Genomic DNA, 21,826 nt, shown 5'->3' with positions numbered 1-21,826 from the left:
TTTTTTAACACGATAAATAACTGTTTGTTGTAGAAGAAAATGAAAGTATAGATGGCCTTATCGCCCGAGGCCTACGGTCCGGCCCGAAGCACGTCATTTTGGTCCGGCCCAAACATGGCTCGGCCTAACTGGGGTCGTGCCTATGCTGGCCTGGCCCGACAACCGAGCCGTGCCTGGGCTGCACCCTCGGTACGGTGGGCCGGCCCGACCCGGCCCGATCAAATAAAAAACTATAGGGATGCAAAATAGACTTAAATAACCGTATAAGGCAAGGCCCAAAGAGAAGAGGAATACAAAATAGACTTATTTTCCAGCCATTTCACACAGCCCACATAGTTGAGGGATGAAAAATAGACTTTTTCTGTGGAGCAGCACGATGGGCTATCGTGCCTTCGGGCCGGCCCGACACGATACGAGTAGTATTGGTTCATGCCTGGGCCGTGTTGGCCCGACTAGCCTCGGCCCAAGCACGACCGGGTTTGGGCCGTGCCGCGCTGGGCGGCCCAGTTGGCCATCTATAAATGAAAGTAGGGAAGCATTATTTTACAGTGTTCTCTTTACTTCCAAGCTCAAGATTTATTAACACTAATTAATTTGTTTGTTGGAAAAGAAGATGGAATTAGGGAAGCCTCGTTACTTCATTAAAAAAAGGCTAATTATAAAACCAACTAGTGACTATCTCATTGTCATATCATTTACATTTATTTTAACAATTCATCCATAATTAGCTACAAATACGTATTAGTACAACATAAGACCATGTCCAATGTGGGGACATGTCACGCCCAGAAATTTAGCCCAAATTTCCAAACTATTTTGTGTATTAAATCCCTATCCAGGACTAGCCAGGGTACACAAAACGACAAGTAATAAACAGTTCCAAACGTAAATAAAGCGTAAAATACTTACAGGAGAGGCACTTAGTCCTCACACCGAAATAAAAGCGGCGGCAGCGGAAAAGGCGATCCTAGCGGAGCTTCAGCTCCACTCCACAGGCAAAACTCAACTAGGGTCTGAGCCTTGGTCCTCTAACTTCGTCTTCAGCTCAGAAGCACTACACTTCTGAAAATGGAGAAATGGACGAGGGGAGCACGGGGTCGTTTAAATGGGCGCGGGGGAGGGAGATCGTGGCCGGGATGGGCGGCAACGGGGCGGCAACGGCCGGCGAGATGGAGTGGCGACGTGGGCACGTGACGGGGGCAAACCGGCGCCGATTTCCATGGGGAGAGTGGGGGAAAAGGTGGAGGACGTGGAGGGCGACCGATTTTATGCGGTTTGGGCGCGAGGGCGCGAGCGGGAGGGCCGGATTTGGTGGGACGTGGGCGGCAACCGCTGGCCATGGCGGCTTCGGCCTAGGAAGCCGAAGGTAGGAGGAGGGCCTGACGGGTGGGGTCGCCGGGCCCACCTGTCGGGGAGGGAGAGAGGGAGGAGAACCCAGGGGGTTATTTAGACTTTGCGCGAGGGGAAGGGGAAACGGGCCGACGGCCCAAGAGAGGAGAGGGGAGGCCGGCCGAGGAAGGGAGAGAGGGGCGCGGGCCGCGGGAGGGAAAGGGGGATTGGGCCGGGAGCGACCCAAAAGGGAGAGAGGAGGTTTTAATTTGTTTTTCATTTTATTTAATTGATTCAATGAACTTTGTGCCATTAAAATTATTTCTTGAGCTCCGAAAATTCACGGAAAATTCCGGAGAGTATATTAGGGCATAAAGAATATTACAAAATATTCTCGGCCAATGATTTTTAAAGGAAATTTTAATTTCCTCCATAATTTCACTTGATTAAATTGATTTATCTTTTATTTAATTTCTAGACAATGCATTATTAAATGATTTTTAATCCCGACTGAAAATCGGGGCATTACAAATCTACCCCCCTTACAGGAATCTCGTCCCGAGATTCTGGGATGGCTAGAAAGAAAACTGGTTGTGCGGGCGGTCTGACCGATCTGACTGATCTGCACACTGCACTATTTTTTTTTCCTGTTTCGGATTGACTGATTGACTGATTGCTCGATGGACCAAACCTGCATAACTGAACTGATCAGCATCGACCATTCTGTTCTTTTGCTTCAAACAACTGAACTGACTGGCCTCATTGGATTAGATCCCTGGAGTTCTGGTACCCAACACGACCAATTAACTGATCAAACCTATACGAGCGATCTGGCTGGATTCAACCCTGCTGTCCCATTGCTTCCCAAAACTGAACTGATTGGTTCTGCTTGAACTGACACAAACTAGGGCTGCGGATGCTCGTGAAACTCTCTTGTCTTGGGCTGAACCGTTGATACTAGCAATTTGATAACCTGACAGTTCACCAAGCTGGCTAGAGAAGGATGGAGTTGTTCCTAAAACTTATCTCTGGCATTCGTAAATCATTGACCCTTAATTCGCTTGGGCTGCTCTTGACATGAACGGTAAGTATTCTAAGAAGCTGCTTGATCAATCTTTCGTCTGAACTGCAACTGTCCCTGATGTTGCTTCTCTAAGCGGAGTTGTTGAACTGGCCTCACGGGTGTACCTTAGAATTCAATCGGATGCCCTGAGATCGGTGTAACTCTGCTGACACCTTGCAACTGACTTATTCAAGTACTACCCGAATTGTTGCACTAGGTTGAACCTGCAACTGAAACAGCGATGAGGTGAGCCAAAGCTCATCTCTACGACCTACCCCCCTTACAGGAGTAGTCATACTTTTCGCCTAACTAGGAACAATTGAACTGCTGGCCTTGGAAAAAAAACCAACACTTCTCTGATTTTAAAAAGAGTCCTGGCTTTGAAGACTGAAAACTTCGTCGATCAATCAACATGAAACAATGACGGTGCACTTTCCTCCTGACAAGATTTGAAACTTAACTTCGTTGATGATAGGAAATTCCATACAGAGGAACTCTCATTTAGCTCATAAACATACTGACTCATGACTAACATTCCCAATCAGTTCTACTGCTGGCATAACCGTCCTGCTTCTAGCCTGACCTCGGTGCCGTATGCCTGGACAGATTGCATAGTCGACATTCTTTGAAGCACACACTGACCACTTAATGGATCAAACTCAAGAGTCCTTCTCATGACATAACCCCACACGTCGATTATTATTATTTTTTTGCTGACTCTTCCTGGATTGATGAACTGTAAACCCTGCAACTGCTTTCCCAAAAATATTGTAATCTGCGCGACTGCCAGAAGCTGACTTTGATGCTGCCGAGAGTTTCTGTTCTCTGGTCACAACAACTTCGCTTTCATATTTTCGGTAAAGATGATCCGTTGAAAGGGGATTCTCTGCCATATACCCTGCTTGACTACACATTTTTGAACTTGACTCTATATACTTCTGACCCATGTATTAGAACAATTTGTTTTTTTCAACTTCTGGGAAACCTCATGAGGATTTTCTACAATTTATAGCGGTTGCCTTGAACTATGGAAACCATTCTTGTTTCGTAATCACACCACTAGGGTGTAATTGCCGCTTACCATTCTCTAACGGTTTCCAAGGGTAGAGATTCCTTGTATGATGTTACTTCCGAATATTTTTTTCGTTACTCCTTACACTTGAATACCCTTGATACTGCCTTTGGAGAGATTTCATAGTGTCGAGCGCCATGGATCCAACCATTGTCACTTCATTGGTTAATCCTTTCTTTACTGGCTCACAAACAGGTTTTGGAGCAGAACAAAAGTGCGATGAGTTAGAAGGGAAACTCTTGGGTTTCTTGTAACTTGCAGATACACATGTTAACTTCCTTTTGCATACTCAAAGGTGAAAAGAAGAGAACCGCTTGACTCCTACTCTATTCAATATTCCCTTTTCAACTATATCACTGGATTGGAACTTCTATGCACAAGGAAGGTATTTCAACACCAAAGGCCTGTGCACAATTGTTGACTCTTGCTGACAGAACTGCTGATCAGTAGCACATTTACCCATTGTAATTCTGACATGGTTGACTTGTCCTTTTGTTGGTTACTAGCTGAAGCTCCCACAAGAACAAAACTTTGACGGATGACGTTCCTAAGGCAAACATCAATCCTCTTGGTAGCTGAAAGGAACGAGACCTTCTCACTGTCGGTGCAACTCTTCTGTTAATTACTTGCCAGACATCTGAGTTGGAGTAGCATGAGATGCATGGCTGATGTTGATAACCACATTGAAGTCTATGCTTGAGACATTGACTGCAGTCGATGCTGAAGAAATGAGCTGTCTCTCTGCAGTAAAAGTAGATCACCGATTCCCTGACATTGATTGCCCTTCTAATGCTGATTCTGTAGTCTTGAAGCGGTTGCTAGCGAAACAATAGAATCTTTATCGGTGCCCTTAATGACAATTCAGCAAGATGGAAACAATGGTGGACTATCTTTCTTGGTCTCGAGAGTAGACCCTTACTGAGGTGGTGTCCCGGCTCGAGGCGATTGAGACACTTCTCACTTGATGGATCTTTGATGTGCACTCTTCCCGCTGTGCATGCTCCCAACTGAAACCAGAGCAAAGAACTCATAACCTTGGTGACAATGTTATTACTATCATTGTGGGTTGCCGCGACAGATGGAGCTGGTGGAAGGGCGGAAGTATTGCTTCTGTTGTTACTAACTGCCATAAGTTGACGAACATGTTGCAAAGTTGTCCTTTGGTCTCTCATTGCCTTAGCTAGTACCAAACTCAGTTGATTATCCTTGAGCACATGGTATATTCCCTCTCACAAGAATCGTGCGTCCTTTCTCTGCCAAAGACTGGACTGAGGTGTACCATAGTTTTTGTAAGCAAGCGGGCCTGGACCTTTCTTCTCTCCTGGGCACGGTGCCATATTGTTGGTTGTTTTGACAAATAAGTCCAACGGGTGATTGAACACTTGGCAAGAAACTACCCTTGAAACCCATACCTTCTGTAGGTATCACTTGTTGCTCCTGGGATTAGTGGTGGCTTGGCTGTGCTGGTCTGCTGAAGACTTGGTGGCGTACTATCTGAGGTTGCAGGTTGTAACGCTCCGCTTTTCGTGAGACGTTAAAAACTAATTCGGCAAAATCCTAATTGCGAAAATTTTCGTTCTTTGTGTCAGAGTCTAAGTCGTGCCAAGATCTCAATTCAATCCCGTTGTTCCTTCTCATCGAAATCAAAATTCTCCACCTCGAAATTCCTCTTTCGATTCAAATCTCCAAATCAAATTCCGAAATTCAATCGCATCCTTTGAATCCTCGGCAAATACTCGCTCCCAATTCCGAAAAATATCAAACCCTACCTTGAGTCTTCCTTGATTCCTCCCTGAACCCTCGAGTTCGAATATCGAATTTGAATCCAAATACAAACTCCAATTCTCTCCAAATCAGCTTTCCCTGCAAAAGTCTATTTTACCTCCCTCGGGTGTTGTGGGCCGTTTTCCCCCCTTAGCCCACCTCCCTCTCTCAGCCGTTTCTCCTCCCTCAGCCTCGCACGTGCGTTGCACGCGCCGAGCCGAGCCGAGAGAGAGCTCTCTCGCTCTCTCGTTCTTTCTCTGTCCCGTCTTTGCTCTCTCTCTGCTCTCTCCCCTCCCGGCGCCGATTCCCGCCGCCGCCTCTGAATTCCGCCGCGTCCTCGCGTCGCGCACGTGCTCGCCCGCGCGTGGCAGACTGCCCGGTCGCCGCCGCGTCAGCCCTGGCCGCCTGCGCGCGCGCAGCCGCCCATGCCGCCCTGCCGCTCGCCCCCACCCTGTGCGCGCGTGCGTCCAAGACGTGGAGGCAGCGCGACTCTCTGCCTCACGCGCTCTCCTCTCCCTCTCCCATTCCCCGTCTCGGCAAGAACAGAGCTCCCTTTTCCCCCTCCTTTTTCCATTTTGCCCGACACCGCACGTGACCGCCTGCCGCCGCCTGGACCACGGGCGTGACCGCCAGCTCCTCTCCTTGATCGCCTCTCCCGGGAGTCGGTTCCTTCTCCTCGAAGCTCCTCACCTGGCCACCTATAAAACCCGAGCCCCTCCCATCGAATCCTCCTCTCGTTTCACTTCCATCACCGCCGCGCTATTGTTGTTGCTCGCTCCGCTCTCGCCGTCGCCGTTCGTCGCCAAGCACCGGGGAGGCCGGTGCGTGCGAGGACGCGTGACGCGGGACTCCGAGCACCCCCCTTCTTCCCCTTCCCCGGCCTGAGAATGGAGAACTCACTCCCGCGCCGTCGGCCACTCGTCACCGTGCCGTCCCGACTCGGTAGTGACTCCCTCCGTTCTCCTTCCTCGTTCTTCCTCGCCCTCTCTAGCTTGCGTGGTAGCTCTACTAGCCCCTCGAACGCGCGAAGACGCCGCCCCGAGCTCCGCCGCCGCTCGGCATGGCCTCGCCACCATTGCCGCCCGCTTCCGGAGGCCGCCGCCGTCGCTAGCCCTCCTCGGTGCTCCTCCGCCCCATCCGATGCCGGAAACGGATTTCTTAACCCCGGACACGCTCCCACCACCTTGAATTGAATCCTCGTCACCCCTCCGCCGTTTCCCCCTTTTCTCGCCGCCGGCGTGCGCCGCCGCGATTCGTCGTCGTCGGCCCCTCTTCGAAGGATCCGAGCCGTTGGCTCAACCCCTCTCGTGCTCCCCTTTGTACCGGTGAACTCCCTCTCAATCGAATCGCCGCGTCGTGCTTCGGTGAAACCCCGCCATCGGCCACTGTTGGTTGGAGCTCCTGTTCTTCTTCCTCCTCTCGCCCGGCCCGCGTGGCTGCCACGTAGGCGCCACGTCGGCGCCACCTCGACGCGACCAGGTCAAAGCTGACCTCGGTCAGCCGCCTCCCTCCGTCCCCCACCCTCGCACGCAGTCCACGGAGAGCCGACAGGCTGCGCGTGGGCCCGCCGCACACCGCGTCCACCCGCGCGCCGCGCGTGGACCGCTTCCCCCCCGAACCCTAGCGCCGCTCTCGCATGCACCCATCCCACCGTGGGCCGTATCACCAACAAGCGGGCCCCACCCGGGACCCCGCACGGTGGAATCGGTCCACCGGGCCGTCTCTCTCTCCCCCGCGCCCCCTCTGTTGGGCCGCCTCCCCGTGGCCGCGCCCGGCCCAATGGCTCGGCCGAGCCTCCTTCAACCCTTTGGGCCGCACCAATGCCACCCGAGATAAGTCCAAATCACATCCCTCATCCCTTTAATTTTCCAAGGGATTTAACAAATCTTTTTCCTTTGTTCCATAAATAAAATTCTTTATTCCAAAATTCCATGAATCATTTTCCTTTGGTCCCGCACGTCAGTGACTGTCAATAATATTCTTGAGAATATTATTTCTATAAATTCCATAAACCATTTCTCGTCTTCCAGAAATTCCAATTAAACTTCCAAAATTCATATCTTCCCAACCGCTCTTCCGATTGACTCCGTTCAACTTCCAGTAATTTCGTAAAATTGAGATCTATTTAATGGCACTATTATTTAGTCTAAATAGGGTCTTTTTCTTGGTCTTTTGTTTAGGTTTTTGTTTGTTTGCGTATAGTTGCGGTTACCGGATTTTCGCCGATCGCGGGTTTTCTCGAAGATTCGTGAAGCTCCGTGAAGACCTTGAGCAAGGCAAGTCACCCTTTGACCAGTTGCTCCTATAATTGGAAAATCATTATTATTTTGTTTGCAACTTGCATTATTAGAGTCACACACTTAACTTGCTTGGCCTCGATTTGCATGCCAAACCGACGGACCTACCCAGTAGTCGCACTAATTCCTATAGGTTGTACTACCCTGATTCCTTGTCGCTCCACCCTTTTGGTACTTCGGTATCCGTGCTCTTTGAGCGCATATACCAAATATCCCACATACACTGTTGATTGTCGAAAAATTGGGAAATGGGTTTGAGAAGCCTTGAAAACCCGACATGTGGTGTCGGTGTGTTTAAAAATAAAATGAATTGTGAAAACTCGCGATGCGGGGGTTGTGCCTGCGTGGCACTGTCCCGTATTCGCATATAAGGACCGATTCCTGTTGGAAATTCATCAAGCATAACAAAGTGCAACCACAAGGTGGAATGGGACACCCTAGCTAAGTAACTAGTCGGTTCAGGGAAACCTCGCATGCCAATAGTTGGGGAACGCCGGGGCGGGGTCGATTGGAGCCAACCCGGGTTCCTGGTAAGGCAAGAATGCGAAGCTTGCCAGATTACCGATCGAGGTGGTTGGAGTTTGATTTGTGAAAACTAAAATGGCCTATATTTATGTGAGGATTTGATCCTTCTATGTGGCATGAGGTAACCCTGGGTCGGCTTGGGAAAGGCTTTGTTGCGAACCTCTGATACCGACGGGTGTTCGGAATAAGTTCGTATCTTGTGGGTAAAGTGTACCCGTCTGCAGAGGTTAACTAACTGTTCGAACAGCCGTGCCTACGGTCATGGGCGGATGTGAGGTGGTTCCCGTTGCGTAGATTTGTTTGCCTGTGCTTTGTGAAAAGTTGTTGTAGGATGGGAATCGTAACCAGATCAGCCTATGTGGTAGATGGATGACCTGAGTGGTCAGAAACGAATCTGTGTGATTCGGGATGTCTGCGGGCATCATATACTAAGCTTCCCGAGAGGAAGCGGATTGCTTTGCTGTTGGGCAGCTAGACTCTGGGAGTCCGAGAAAATGAAAAAGGCTATGGGAGTCGATTAATCAAGTGAAATGGCTCTGGGAGCTGAGAAGTAATGATCTGACCCGGGAGGTCGGTACATTATCAATTGAGTTGTTGAAAAGCATCTCTTAAAGTTGAATCAAGACGCAAGTCTCTTTTCGACCCAAACCTGAAAAGAAATAAATCACTTAGTGGTTTCAAAATGGATTTCAAATAAAAGATTTGCAAAACAACCTTGTCTCTTTTCCAAGCTTGCATTAAACACGTAAATTCCCGTGACTTGCTGAGTACGAAAGTACTCACCCTTGCTCTATATATGTATATATAGTTCCTCCATCGTGAAGTGAAGATGAAGTGAAGTGAAGATTAGGGTTTTGTCCTAATTCCCAGCCGTCGCCTGTGGTGTTGGGTGTTAGACCGTTGGTTCCGCTGCTGCTGCTATTGTTGGTGTTTGCCTCGTCCGTGTCGTCGGTTGCATTCTCGGGCTGTCTGAGCTGCAACCTAAGTTAAGGTAAATAAGTCCTTTATTTATTTTAAGGATTGCAATGATTCATATTTATCACCGTGGGTACCAGCGCTATGTCCTGGGACTGGTACTGAGATCGCGGTTTCGTAGGAAGCGGTTCGCGCCGTTTTTCCTACGACACGCTCCTGTCAGGTGCCATTGTACGGCAGTGCCGGATCGGGGTGTGACAAAGGTGCTTGCTCTTGGAAAACAAACTGACTTTCACTCTGATCATGATTCCGGCTTGCATCTGAGCTTGTACTTGTTGTTGGAGACATTGTCGTTGCATCTGCTGCTTTGGACTCTGCGGTTGCGGTATCAACATCTGACACATCCATCATTAGATCTTGGCTAGCCAGGATCTGACCAGAGCGAGGTGCTCCGACTCAGCTGGTAGCTTGTTGTCTTGAACTGATCCACTGACTTTGACTGCAACACACTACTGCTGGAGTTGCTTCCGCTACATTCGACCTTGCATCGAGTTTTGCATCTCCTGCATCAATACACCCATCTTCTGATCCTGGACACCAAATGTTGATCACGAGCAGGGGTTCTTCTGGCATCGGGAGTACATTGTAACTTTCAACTGAACTGTTGATCTATGACTTTAACACACCGTCATTGTTGTTGCTCTTCTCTCTGATACTGACCATCCGCTGCCAGAACGGAAGAGAGGTGGAAGAGAGGGGTTGCTAAAGGTAAGGTACTAAACCACTTGCCTACTGATCTAGTGTGAGTAGATTTTTATGGTTCAAGTTGCTTAAGCAAACAACCTAGTATGGTCGCATCCCCACCAATGATACAAACCATACCCCTACACACAAGCAAACAACACACGATCTAGAAGCTAACGAAACTACTCTTCTGGGACAGATTGGGTTTAGGTCATCTCCGGGAAAACTCTTCTTGATCTTCACAGAACGACGACTCTGAACTGACCTTCTTGCTCTTTGCTGCACGAAGCTTGAGGCTCGACTTGACTTGACTTCCGAGCAGACATGACACTGGCGGTTTGTCCTCCAGGTTTAACAACTATGAGAATTGGAGGGACTGGGAGGAGAATTTTGAAAAACTGTTTCACAAAGAAATGCCGAAGGGCGAGAGGAGACATTTTGCAAATAGGATTTTTTTGAAAACTTGTCCTTAGGGTTTGACCATTGGGCTCAACCTATAGTCGAGTTGGCTCTGATACCACTTTGTCACGCCCAGAAATTTAGCCCAAATTTCCAGACTATTTTGTGTATTAAATCCCTATCCAGGACCAGCCAGGGTACACAAAATGACAAGTAATAAACAGTTCCAAACGTAAATAAAGCGTAAAATACTTACAGGAGAGGCACTTAGTCCTCACACCGAAACAAAAGCGGCGGCAGCGGAAAAGGCGATCCTAGCGGGGCTTCAGCTCCACTCCACAGGCAAAACTCAACTGGGGTCTGAGCCTTGGTCCTCTAACTTCGTCTTCAGCTCAGAAGCACTACACTTCTGAAAATGGGGAAATGGACGAGGGGAGCACGGGGTCATTTAAATGGGCGCGGGGGAGGAAGATCGTGGCCCGGATGGGCGGCAACGGGGCGGCAACGGCCGGCGAGATGGAGTGGCGACGTGGGCACGTGATGGGGGCAAACCGGCGCCGATTTCCATGGGGAGAGTGGGGGAAAAGGTGGAGGACGTGGAGGGCGACCGATTTTATGCGGTTTGGGCGCGAGGGTGCGAGCGGGAGGGCCGGATTTGGCGGGACGTGGGCGGCAACCGCCGGCCATGGCGGCTTCGGCCTAGGAAGCCGAAGGTAGGAGGAGGGCCTGACGGGTGGGGTCACCGGGCCCACCTGTCGGCGAGGGAGAGAGGGAGGAGAGCCCAGGGGGTTATTTAGACTTTGTGCGAGGGGAAGGGAAAACGGGCCGATGGCCCAAGAGAGGAGAGGGGAGGCCGGCCGAGGAAGGGAGAGAGGGGCGCGGGCCGCGGGAGGGAAAGGGGGATTGGGCCGGGAGCGGCCCAAAAGGGAGAGAGGAGGTTTTAATTTTTTTTTCATTTTATTTAATTGATTCAATGAACTTTGTGCCATTAAAATTATTTCTTGAGCTCCGAAAATTCACGGAAAATTCCGGAGAGTATATTAGGGCATAAAGAATATTACAAAATATTCTCGGCCAATGATTTTTAAAGGAAATTTTAATTTCCTCCATAATTTCACTTGATTAAATTGATTTTTCTTTTATTTAATTTCTAGACAATGCATTATTAAATGATTTTTAATCCCGACCGAAAATCGGGGCGTTACAGGACACGACGAGTCCCCTTGTTGTATCACATCAGAATATTTCCGCTAGTTCTGCCAAGCAAGTATTTTCTATTAAGACGTTTGTATCCTATAGAAGGCACACGTGCATTGCAGGAGACACGCTTTAGCATGATGGAGGCATGGCTTTGGAATCACATTGGGCAAGGGTTGCGCCTGGTGGTTGTCTTACCTGTTGTTGATGAAGAAGTCGAGCTTGGAGAGGTAGTGGACGAAGTAGGTCGATGATGGTGATTGGTCAGAACGAGAAATCTAGCCAAATCGAGAGAGGGATGGGCTGAAGTTGAGGTTGTCATCACCACAAACTACTCCCTATCGCCATAGATTCGGTGAGCTCGTGGCTAAATTCAGATCTTGCATTGCCGCCTCGATCCGCGCCGGCCGTAGAACTTACCAGTCTTGCCGCCTTGATCTACATCCGACCGCTGCTCCTTAATGTGCGCTTGCCAATGAAGGAGGAGAAGAGGCGTCGTTGGAGGAGGAAGGGAGGCACAATGGCCGATGAGGATTAAAGATGCGGCGATCAGAGGAGGAGGAGGAAGGGAGGTGTGGCGGTTAGAGAAAGGAGAGCTCAGCGGGAGCGGCAGTGCATCAGGTGAAGAGGAGGTGGAGTGCGTACAAGAGGTGCATCATCTCTGTTATTACGCAGATCTAGTGTCACTGCCTCTATCTGTGTCGGCCTTAGAGCTCGCTGGTCGCGCCGCTTGGATCTGCACCGGCCCGCTGCTCCTTAATCTGCGGTTGCCGATGAAGGAGGAGAAGAGACATCATTCGAGGAGGAAGGGAGGCACAATGGCTGAAGTTGAAGATGCAGCGACTGGAGGAGGAGGAAGGGAGGTGTGGCGGTTAGAGGAATGAGAGCTCTGTGGGGAGCGGCAGTGCATCATAGGCGAAGAGAGGACATGCAGTGGCATGGGGCTTTGGGAAAGAAGAGAAATTGGGGATAGAGATAGGGAGAGAGTTGGAAAATAAGATGGGTGGTTGATAGGTGGGTCACGGCTTAAGTTGTAAATAATTTATCTCTTCGAATGGCTTTATTGCAAAATCCACAATATCATAATGTTTTATAGGCTGAATTGAAAAAAAAAGAAGGGCTGCTATATATTTTTCCGGCCCCATCTTAAGATACATTGGAAGACTAGTAGCTAGATATGTGCCTTCATCAACTTTTGTGTGGGTAAAGCTTGGGGGTGCTAGTTGAAGGCACGCCTCATTGCTCATGCACTAATTGAGTTTGAGAGAAAGGGAAAAAAAGATTGAAAAGATATACAAAATGAGATTTGCAATCAATACATCATTAATTGAGTATTAATTATTTGAAACTAAAAATGGATTAATATGATTTCTTAAAACAACTTTCCTATTTTTTTAAAAAGTACACAATTTAGCAGCTTAGGAACCATACGTGTGAAAAACGAGAAATCTTTACTATCTATCTTTCCTATAGAAGACATAGAGAAGCGTTGTTGCAATGGAAGAATTTTATCGGAATTTATTGGGAATTGCGCTAATTAATATGAAATTCTTACATTCCAACAACCTCATTGTTTTTGCTTATGCTTATGATCCGTATGATTTATTAGTAACAAAAAATAATTTATGGTAAAGTTTTTATACGTATTTTAGCAATTAAAAAAGGTATAAATGATGTAAAATAAACTATGATGAGAAAGCCATAAAATTAACTTTAAAATTATGTTTTGAAATTCAAATGTAAGCTCACAACCAGCATAGGCGAAATGATAGGGCTGCAAACGAGCTACGAATCATCTTTCTTAAAAGTAAAAAGCCATGAACCAAATTTATCTAGCTATTATTTCTACAAAACGTTGCCAAACATTGGCATATATAAAATAAAATATGCGGGGACATCTGCAGAGCCGATTCACTTTGTTTTGCCATACTCAATTCATGAATCAAGACAATAAACCAACCATCCTTTTCCTTACCAAATGTTAGCAACTTTGTAAATTTTTTACATACCAAAATTTGATAAGGCTTAAAGCCAAACACTACCTTATACCTCTAACTTACCAAAACTCTTAATCTCAAAACTATACCAAAATTTAATAAGACTTGCGAAGTGAGTGTAACTTAATTGGTTATGTTCATTGTGGTGGAACCAACTCATTGGGTTCAAATTCTAGATTTGACACATGTGCTCGTATTTACGACTAATTATTCTTCTAGTGCTAAGTGAGGCGCCCGTGGGTATGGGTCTGTACGTTCATAGACTTCGTCTTTCGGAGGTATTCATAGCCTCGTAGGGGTAGAATGTGTGTGTACGTTCATAAACTTCGTCTTTCAGAAGTGCTCATAGGGATACGTGTGCGCACATTATGAACGTCTGCTTCTGTATTTGTGTTTCTAAAAAGAAGAGCTTTAATAAGACTTGAAACCAAACACTATCTTATAGGCAAATTTTGCTACAGGACACGTGTTACGTGTGGTTTTAGCCCTAGGACACTGCCCAAACTCACTTTTGAGGGGAAATATTCCATAAATATGGTAATTTGCCAGTGGACACCGCGCCGATTAAAATAATACTTTCCGATTGGGGAGGAGAGAAATCGCGTGAAATGTCAAAAATGCCCTTGGGCCCACATGTTAGCTCTATCTCCTTTCTCTCTTCTCATCTCTCTCTGTATTCTCCCTCAGAGGCACGCTCGCACGGGGCGGCGTCGGTCGCGGCAGAGATGGTGAGGACGGCGGCCAGTAGAGTGGAGCGGGGCGGCGGCGGCGGTGGACGAGCGCGCGGCCGGTAGAGCGGTAGCGTCGGCCGAGCGGAGTGGCAGCGGCGGCAAGCGAGCGCACGGTAGGAGCCGCGGCGGCGCGCACTCCATGGCGACGACGATAGCGACGCAAGCTCCCACCTCGCCCGCCGAATAGTGTTCACCGAGAAGCCTCGCGGCCGTGGCGACGACGACGCAAGCTCCCGTCTCGCCTGCCGCGCGCGTCCGAGCGTGACTCCGTCCTCCCCCTCCTCCGTGGTCGCCCGTCCACCCGCGTCCGCCTTGCCGTCGGCCGCCGACTGCCCTCCACGCGCAGCAGCCGGCGGTGGCATCCGCCCTCGCTGCGCACCCCGTCTCCCTCGCCGCGCACCCCGTCGTCCTCACCACCGCCAATCCGCTCAATACCGCCGCCGAGATCGCCAAGCAGGTCACCGACGCCCGTCCTGTCCTCGCCTGCCGCGCGCTCGGTCGCCGCCGCTGCCACTCCGCTCGACCGACGTTGCCGCTCCGCCGGCCGCGCGCTTGTCCACCGCCGCCGCCGCCCCGCTCCACTCCACCAGCCGCCGTCCTCGCCATCTCCGCCGCGACCGACGCCGCCCCGTGCGAGCGCGCCTAGAGAATACTGAGAGAGATGAGAAGAGAGATAGGAGATAGAGCTGACATGTGGGCCCAAGGCATTTTTGACATTTCACGCGATTTTTCTCTCCTCCCCAACCGGAAAGTATTATTTTAATCGGCTTAGTGTTCACTGGCAAATTACTACATTTATGGAGTGTTTTTTTCCAAATGTGAGTTTGGATAGTGTCTTAGGACTAAAATCACATATAAAAAGTATCCTGTAGCAAAATTTCTCTATCTTATATCTCTAACTTACTGAAATTCCGAAATTCAATAACGCTAAATTTGTAGATTGATTTTGAAAGCCCCTTACTAGTCGTCGATTTGCCTTAACGATGAAGCGTCCATGCACCACCTTGTTTCGGTCACCTCCAGAATGTTCTGCCTAGCTTAAGCCTACGCTAACCTACCTTAGCTAGCTTAACTTACCCTGAATAGTAGGGTACTACTAGCACATTGTGCACGCACGTTTTGTGCTGGTCATACGGGGATGGATTAGAGCAAGTAGTATAGCCAACTACTAGCTCCAATTTATCTATAACTAATCTAATAGCTCATCCATACAATAGTTACATACTACACTATTAATACCTGGTCCCACCTGTCATACACATACTGCGCCTTGGAGTCTGTGCTACAGCTGGCTACAAATCTGTAGCTGTAGCCCGCTGCTCTTCTCTCTTATTATTTATTTCCTTAAAATATATTTGCAGCTGGCTTATAGCCTGCTATTGTACCTGCTCTTAAGCCTTCTTTAATGGTTGAGCTAGTGCACTAGCTCATGCTTGTCCACCTCATACAAAAGATAGCAAAAAGTCTACCTCTCCAATAGATTGTCTCATAGCACATTATTTAAAATGCTTTGGGTTTCACAATTCCTCTCCCATTTTCTTTAGGAGCTTAGCTCTTGAAGAAGAGATAGTGTATTCTCTCCTTATCTTCTCTCTCTTCCACATCATACAAAAGCTGATGTGAAGATTTATGAGCTAGCTGACTCACTCTTATTGGAGGAGGCCTTACTAGGACAACAACAGCGGTGGGTGAGCTTTATTATGTCGGACAAATCACTTTACACATGTAAACCAGTCCACAATCACTCAAATCCGGGCCTCCCTCCCTCCCTCCACCGCCCATTTCGCTTTACTCTTTCCTCCTTTTCCACCGATCCTTCCATGCTTCACGTACGCGTGCATACATGCATTCTGGAGAGAAAAGAGAGAGTGGAGATGGTCTTTTTCAATGGCCATCGACGAGAGCGGGCCATTCCCTGCCGCGTCTGCATTCCATTCCATTCCATCTCCACCAAACCAAAGTCTAGAATTTCAGATGGTTTCCTTTTCGCGTTGGAAAGTACTAATGCACAATAGCGTGCTAATTCTGGAAGAAATTGTTTTTTTTTTCATATGGGTAAGGTTAAGTTTTGTAATATACGTCCAGTTAAGTATATTTAAATATTTGTTTTCAACTTACGAAAATGCCATTGCATGGATAGATATGCAGCCCCATTGTTTGACATATTGGAGGAAAAAGCGAAATGGCATATTTGTAAATGGATAGCAATTTATGAATAAAACTTTTATATACGTGTTCTTAACGATTTAAAAGCAAAGGCTAAAAAATAAACTTCAAATTAAAAACAAAAAGTTAAAATTTTGGCTGATAAGTATAAGCATAAGCGTAAAATGAAGCTAAAGATTTCTCTCCGGAAATAGCTTCAAAATATCACAGCTTTGCTAGTTATAAACTTTTATATACCAGTGATTATTAATCGACCTAGGCTCTGTTCGGTAGTACAAGTTCTCAACTCCTCCTCCTTGTTTTCCGCGCGCACGCTTTTCAAACTGCTAAACGGTGCGTTTTTTGCAAAAAAAAATTTCTATATAAAAGTTGCTTAAAAAATCATATTAATCCATTTTTGAAAAAAAATTAGCTAAAACTTAATTAATGACGCACTACAACGCTGCTTCGATTTGTGTGCCGGGGAGTGAGGGTTCCCAACCCTCACTCTCGAACAGAGCCTAGTGTCTTTCTAACCATGGTTTAAAACGACACTTATTTCTAACAAAACGTAATAATTTTCTTACAGGAATTCTAGTTTTACCCATGGCCAAATCAGCGTTGGTAATAAGAATTTAGTAAGAAAGTTTTTGGCCGTATAACCTTTTTCAGGAATAATTTCAGACAGAAAGGGGTTAGGAAAAGATAACATGGAGGGGCCAGGGCCCACCGGCCCAGTGGGTTGTACTCCGTAGCGGCCTAGCTGGAGTGGGCCCACGAGCTCGCAAATTACCACCAGTAGGCCTTCGTCTCCGACCCACCTAACCACCCCGCCCAAGCCGGGTTCTGGGTCAGCGCCCGCGTCGCCTCGCCGGTCGGTCATGTGGTCCATCTACCTGCTCCAGGTCGGTGGGCCCCACCCCGCAACCCGCAGATTAGCCGCTAATCCGTGGGGGATTAACCGAAAATCGAGGCGATTTAGGTGGAGGGTTTAAGTTAACCCGAGGAAACCCAGTTTGGACTCCCATGTCAATGTGACTCATCTTCCCAATTAAAATAGGAAAAAAAAACGAATTATTCCAAGCGCTTTATTGTCGGATTCCCCCCTCTTCCCCTCCGCCGCCAGAGCAGCGGTTGTTGCTGTGCTTCTCCTCCACGCTCCACATCACATCGCATCACCACCGCCGCGACGAGCAGCGTGAGATCTCGGTGCCACCGATCGAGTCGACGCAGAGGAGAGAGAGATCGGGGTTTGGTTTTTTGGAGGGGAGAGCGGAGTGTAGGAGGAGGAAGAAGCGGGTGATCGATTTTGCTTCGATGGTAAGGGAGACGGGGTACTACGACGTGCTGGGAGTGAGCCCGACGGCCACCGAGGTGGAGATTAAGAAGGCGTACTACATGAAGGTGATCCCTCCTCTCTCCGGCAGCTTGTTCATCTTTCGTTTTTGGTTTTGGTTTGATCTCATTGTGTTTTTGCTGTTGCTGATGCTGGTGGTGATTGGTGGTTGTTGGCTGGTGTTGGCAGGCGAGGAAGGTGCATCCGGACAAGAACCCAAATGATCCGCTCGCGGCGGCGAAGTTCCAGGCAAGTATTGGCTGCATCATACTAATGTGTTTTTCCCCCTTCTATGCTCCAGTGGATTGTGAGATTAAACCATAGCCGCAGCAACGTGTTGCAACTCCTCTGTGGCTACGGTGTCTACGCTGATCAGGAAATAGCGTGCAGCAGTGTTGATTTAGTGCTATTTTTTTTTGGATATAGGGTGATCATGCATTCGTGCTTCCCCATGTGGCACTCAGATGCTTCAAAAATGTAGGTCTTAACTTTCAGGACGTAGCGGAGCCTTTACATCGTTAAATGCCCTGTGCTAGCAACGTCGTGCGATGTCCTGTGATGATTTTTGTTTCTCGTCGGAAATAAAGTATGCTAGGGTGGATTACTGTGAAATTTGTTCATCCTCCCTAGTTGTACCAAAGGACAAACCATTTATGCGATGAGTGGTTCAGGAAGGGGTATGTGTCCTGCATGAGCATATTGCTGCGCTCATGTAATCGTGCACAGTGCATTTTTGAGTAATTTTTGCAATTTATTCAGCATGGCCTCAGAATAGCTATTCTACATGTGTGTAGCTCATTATGTCCATATTGTCATTTTGAAAACCAATCAATGGTACTACTAAAACTTTACACGAAAATAAGGATGCATGATTTTTTGCTCATGTTTGTTAATTGTTAATATTTGGTGAAACTGACATCAGGAATTGGGAGAGGCATACCAAGTACTCAGTGACCCCACACAACGTCAAGCGTATGACTCATATGGGAAATCTGGTATTTCAACGTAAGTCTAATCGACAAATACGTCCAACGGTGTTACTTATGGAAACAATTCACTAAGAAACTGAAGTCTTTTGTTGTTGAAGTAGTACCGTAGTTGACCATTTACAGAAGGAAGGAATAGTTCCCTCTCTTTATCAGATGTACTTTTAACAATGGAATTGGTGGCCTCATCTTGATATTGTAGGATCTTGTAAGATGTCGTGATGACTACCTTCTAACCTGTTTGTCATCAACGTTCTGTAGGGAAGCAATAATTGATCCAGCAGCAATTTTTGCAATGCTGTTTGGTAGTGAGCTTTTTGAGGATTACATTGGTCAATTGGCGATGGCATCCATGGCTTCACTTGATATATTTGGTGACGAAGAAGAGATTGATGCAAGGATGTTGCAAGAGAAAATGCGAGTATGGTTCTTTAACACCAAGTTTTATGGACATATGCTTGACATGCTCATCGTTGATTGGAAGTTTAGCAATATTTCTTCTGCCTACAAGACTATGATCCCCTTGTAGCTTCCCTGTTGTCCACCTCGCAACCTATAATTTTGATGCAACATAGTTCATTTGAATAAGTTCATTTTACTTCTCTCAGTAGTCTTTAATTGTTAAGGTTTCATACTAAAAAAAGGAAAGTTGAAAGTTGGAATGCTATAATTCTTTAGAGTTCATCTTTTTTTTTTATGCATTTAGCCTTTTCAATGCCTTGATAACTTTCTTGCACTTCCGCCCCTTTTCCATATTTGTTGTAGAGGGAATGGCCCGTTATAAACTTGTCATAGCCATGAATTGAAACTACAAGTTGATCTGCTGGTGATTGTTAGAACTTAGAATGCAATCGATGGTGCTGATGTAGTTGTATTCTAGCTATATTAAGGAAAAATGAGTCATTCATTTAGTGCTGTAGTTTGAAATACTCATTTATGGACTTAACAATAACCGCAGGTTGTACAAAAGGAAAGGGAGGAGAAACTTGCAGAGACACTGAAAAACAAATTGCACCTTTATGTTCAAGGAAACAAAGAGGAATTTGTGCAGTTTGCAGAAGCTGAGGTGTCCAGACTTTCTAATGCAGGTTCTTGTTCAACCCTTGAACCCCCCTCCCCCCTCTTTTTTCCACCAAAAGGAAAACCATGTTTGTATCTGTGCAACAATGTAATAGGAAAACCTCTGATATTTTGTCTGCTTTTAGGCCACCAGCTCATTTATGAATCACAGTCTTTTCTTGTCCCATTTTGCTCACCCTGCAGCGTATGGGGTTGATATGCTGAGTACTATTGGTTATGTATATTCAAGACAAGCTGCGAAGGAGCTTGGAAAGAAAGCTATATACCTGGGGGTTCCATTTATAGCTGAATGGTTCAGAAACAAAGGCCATTATATTAAATCCCAAGTAACAGCTGCAACAGGTAAACATTGTTTTATTTCATTAGTTTTTGGTTGAGTTACCACAAATACAGATTTGAATATATGCTACATTGATACTAGAATATATTTGTAATTTAGTCATGAAATTTGATTTTTCTGATATTTCTGCAGGTGCAATAGCTCTCATGCAGCTGCAGGAAGACTTAAAGAAGCATCTTAGTGCTGAGTGCCACTACACCGAAGAGGAACTTGAAGCTTACATGGAGACCCACAAAAGTGTTATGGTTGATTCCTTATGGAAGCTTAATGTTGCTGATATAGAGGGAACCCTATCACATGTCTGTCAGATGGTCTGTCCTCAAGTCCTGGCTACTTTCACTATTGTTACATAACTGTTTTTGTATTCGTCTTACATTTCATTAGCATAAGTTTTAGCATGGTTTTAAATATTTGATCAATATCAGGTGCTTCAAGATAGCACTATCAGGAGAGAGGAACTAAGAGCTCGAGCTAAAGGATTGAAAACTCTAGGCAAAATTTTCCAGGTACCATTCTTTACATATTTATCCATGTACCTTTGATTTTGAAGTTGTCTAGTGTACTTCCATGAACTAAGTTGGGTTTTTATATCACAGCGTGTTAAGCTTGGTTCTAGTGAGGGGGAGGTCACAACAATCAACAATACAATAAATAATTCTGATGACAATGATGGTAGTTCTCCTGATTCATCACCAATGTCCCCAAGGGAGCATCCATATGATCCAAACCCACCGTATTACCAGGTGAAAATCCCTCATCTAAGTAGTAAGATCATCGATGCCACATGCCCACAGATGTCTGGTTTACAAGTCTTGCATGACTTTTATAAGTGGAACTATCTCGGTTCATCTAAGGTTTCGTTATATGCTGCTGTTAAGAAATTTTTATCTAGTAATATTTTTAAATCAATTTCATAAGTGTACCTTGTGGTGACTGAATGAGGTCAAGTTGCATTGAGCTGCACCTATAGATCTCCAGGCAATTAACATGCAAAACCACTATGAACACAACTATGTCTGTGGTGCCATACTGCCATGTACAGCAATACATTTAACCAGCAGACTAATGGTAAAATTACAGTAGCAGAAAAACAGTCATTGAGAGCTCTGATATTAAGTAGAAGTATCCATCTACAACCTGCAGTTTCAGCCCACAAATTGTTTTGACTGCCTGCCAATGCTAACAAACCTGAATGTGCCACTCATGTTGACACTGTATACTATGAAAAATGATTTTCAAACCATATGCTTCATTTCTTTCTGTTCTTTAAATTAAGGTGTTTATTTGACATCAAAGTTTACTCCATCAAACGGAAGACTGAAACATCTGTTCCTCTCGCTGTCAATGATAGAGCCCGTATGTGGAGGCCCCTCAATTCGTCGGAGGTTACCCTTCACTCAACTTTCCAATGCCAACCGCTCCCCCCGGTGCACAGAGGGATCCAATCCCATGATCTATATGGGACGGACGCGGTAGTAGCTTTGGTTCCAGAAAGGGTCATCATTTTGTACAATATTTTTCTTCCTCCTGGTAGATGGTTGGTCACATTGGTCAAGATGATTTGTGCTTATTAGTCGTAGTAGAGTGCTGGTTGTCCTACTCCTCTGCATGCTTTTTTTTTCCCTTCAGTTTCAGTTGTGTTTGTGTCGTGTACAGGCAGGTGCGCGTGTTGTGCAAATCGCGCTGCTGTTAAATCTGTAATGCTGTTGCTGAGGCGGCAACAGATCGGCATTTGTTGTACATGAACAACAATCTCCATTTGTCTATGGGTGCATAACTGTTTTTGCCTATGGCCCATAATTGCTGCATATTTTCATCTCATCTCAGATAAGTACGAATCATTGTCTCATGAGTTCTAAAAGGCTTGGAACATTTGATTCCCATTTACAAATGTCAAATTGCTGCA

At 46.6% G+C, this 21,826-nt stretch overlaps 1 protein-coding gene across 1 annotated transcript; it reads left to right on the top strand.

Annotated features, from left to right (window-relative positions):
* Positions 1–17,216: 17,216 nt before the first annotated feature.
* On the top strand, positions 17,217–21,754 carry LOC127785093 (chaperone protein dnaJ 10-like). The gene is made up of 10 exons (XM_052312517.1): positions 17,217–17,582; positions 17,704–17,763; positions 18,437–18,519; positions 18,762–18,921; positions 19,459–19,588; positions 19,764–19,922; positions 20,053–20,231; positions 20,346–20,426; positions 20,517–20,663; positions 21,272–21,754. The coding sequence occupies exons 1-10, from the start codon at positions 17,496–17,498 to the stop codon at positions 21,371–21,373; spliced, it is 1,188 nt and encodes a 395-aa protein (XP_052168477.1). The 5' UTR covers positions 17,217–17,495; the 3' UTR covers positions 21,374–21,754.
* Positions 21,755–21,826: the final 72 nt, after the last annotated feature.

Source organism: Oryza glaberrima, chromosome 9 (assembly GCF_000147395.1).
Source record: "Oryza glaberrima chromosome 9, OglaRS2, whole genome shotgun sequence".
In the NCBI taxonomy this organism is placed as follows: domain Eukaryota; kingdom Viridiplantae; phylum Streptophyta; class Magnoliopsida; order Poales; family Poaceae; genus Oryza; species Oryza glaberrima.
This window is presented reverse-complemented; position numbering and strand designations above follow the sequence as displayed.

What these genes read in the sequence shown, in the direction of transcription:
- LOC127785093 (XM_052312517.1), top strand. Translation starts at nt 17,496, where the DNA reads ATGGTAAGGGAGACGGGGTACTACGACGTGCTGGGAGTGAGCCCGACG. An exon ending in GGGAAATCTGGTATTTCAAC is followed by an intron (nt 18,520 to 18,761) that starts GTAAGTCTAATC and finishes AACGTTCTGTAG; the next exon opens with GGAAGCAATAATTGATCCAG. An exon ending in GTCCAGACTTTCTAATGCAG is followed by an intron (nt 19,589 to 19,763) that starts GTTCTTGTTCAA and finishes CTCACCCTGCAG; the next exon opens with CGTATGGGGTTGATATGCTG.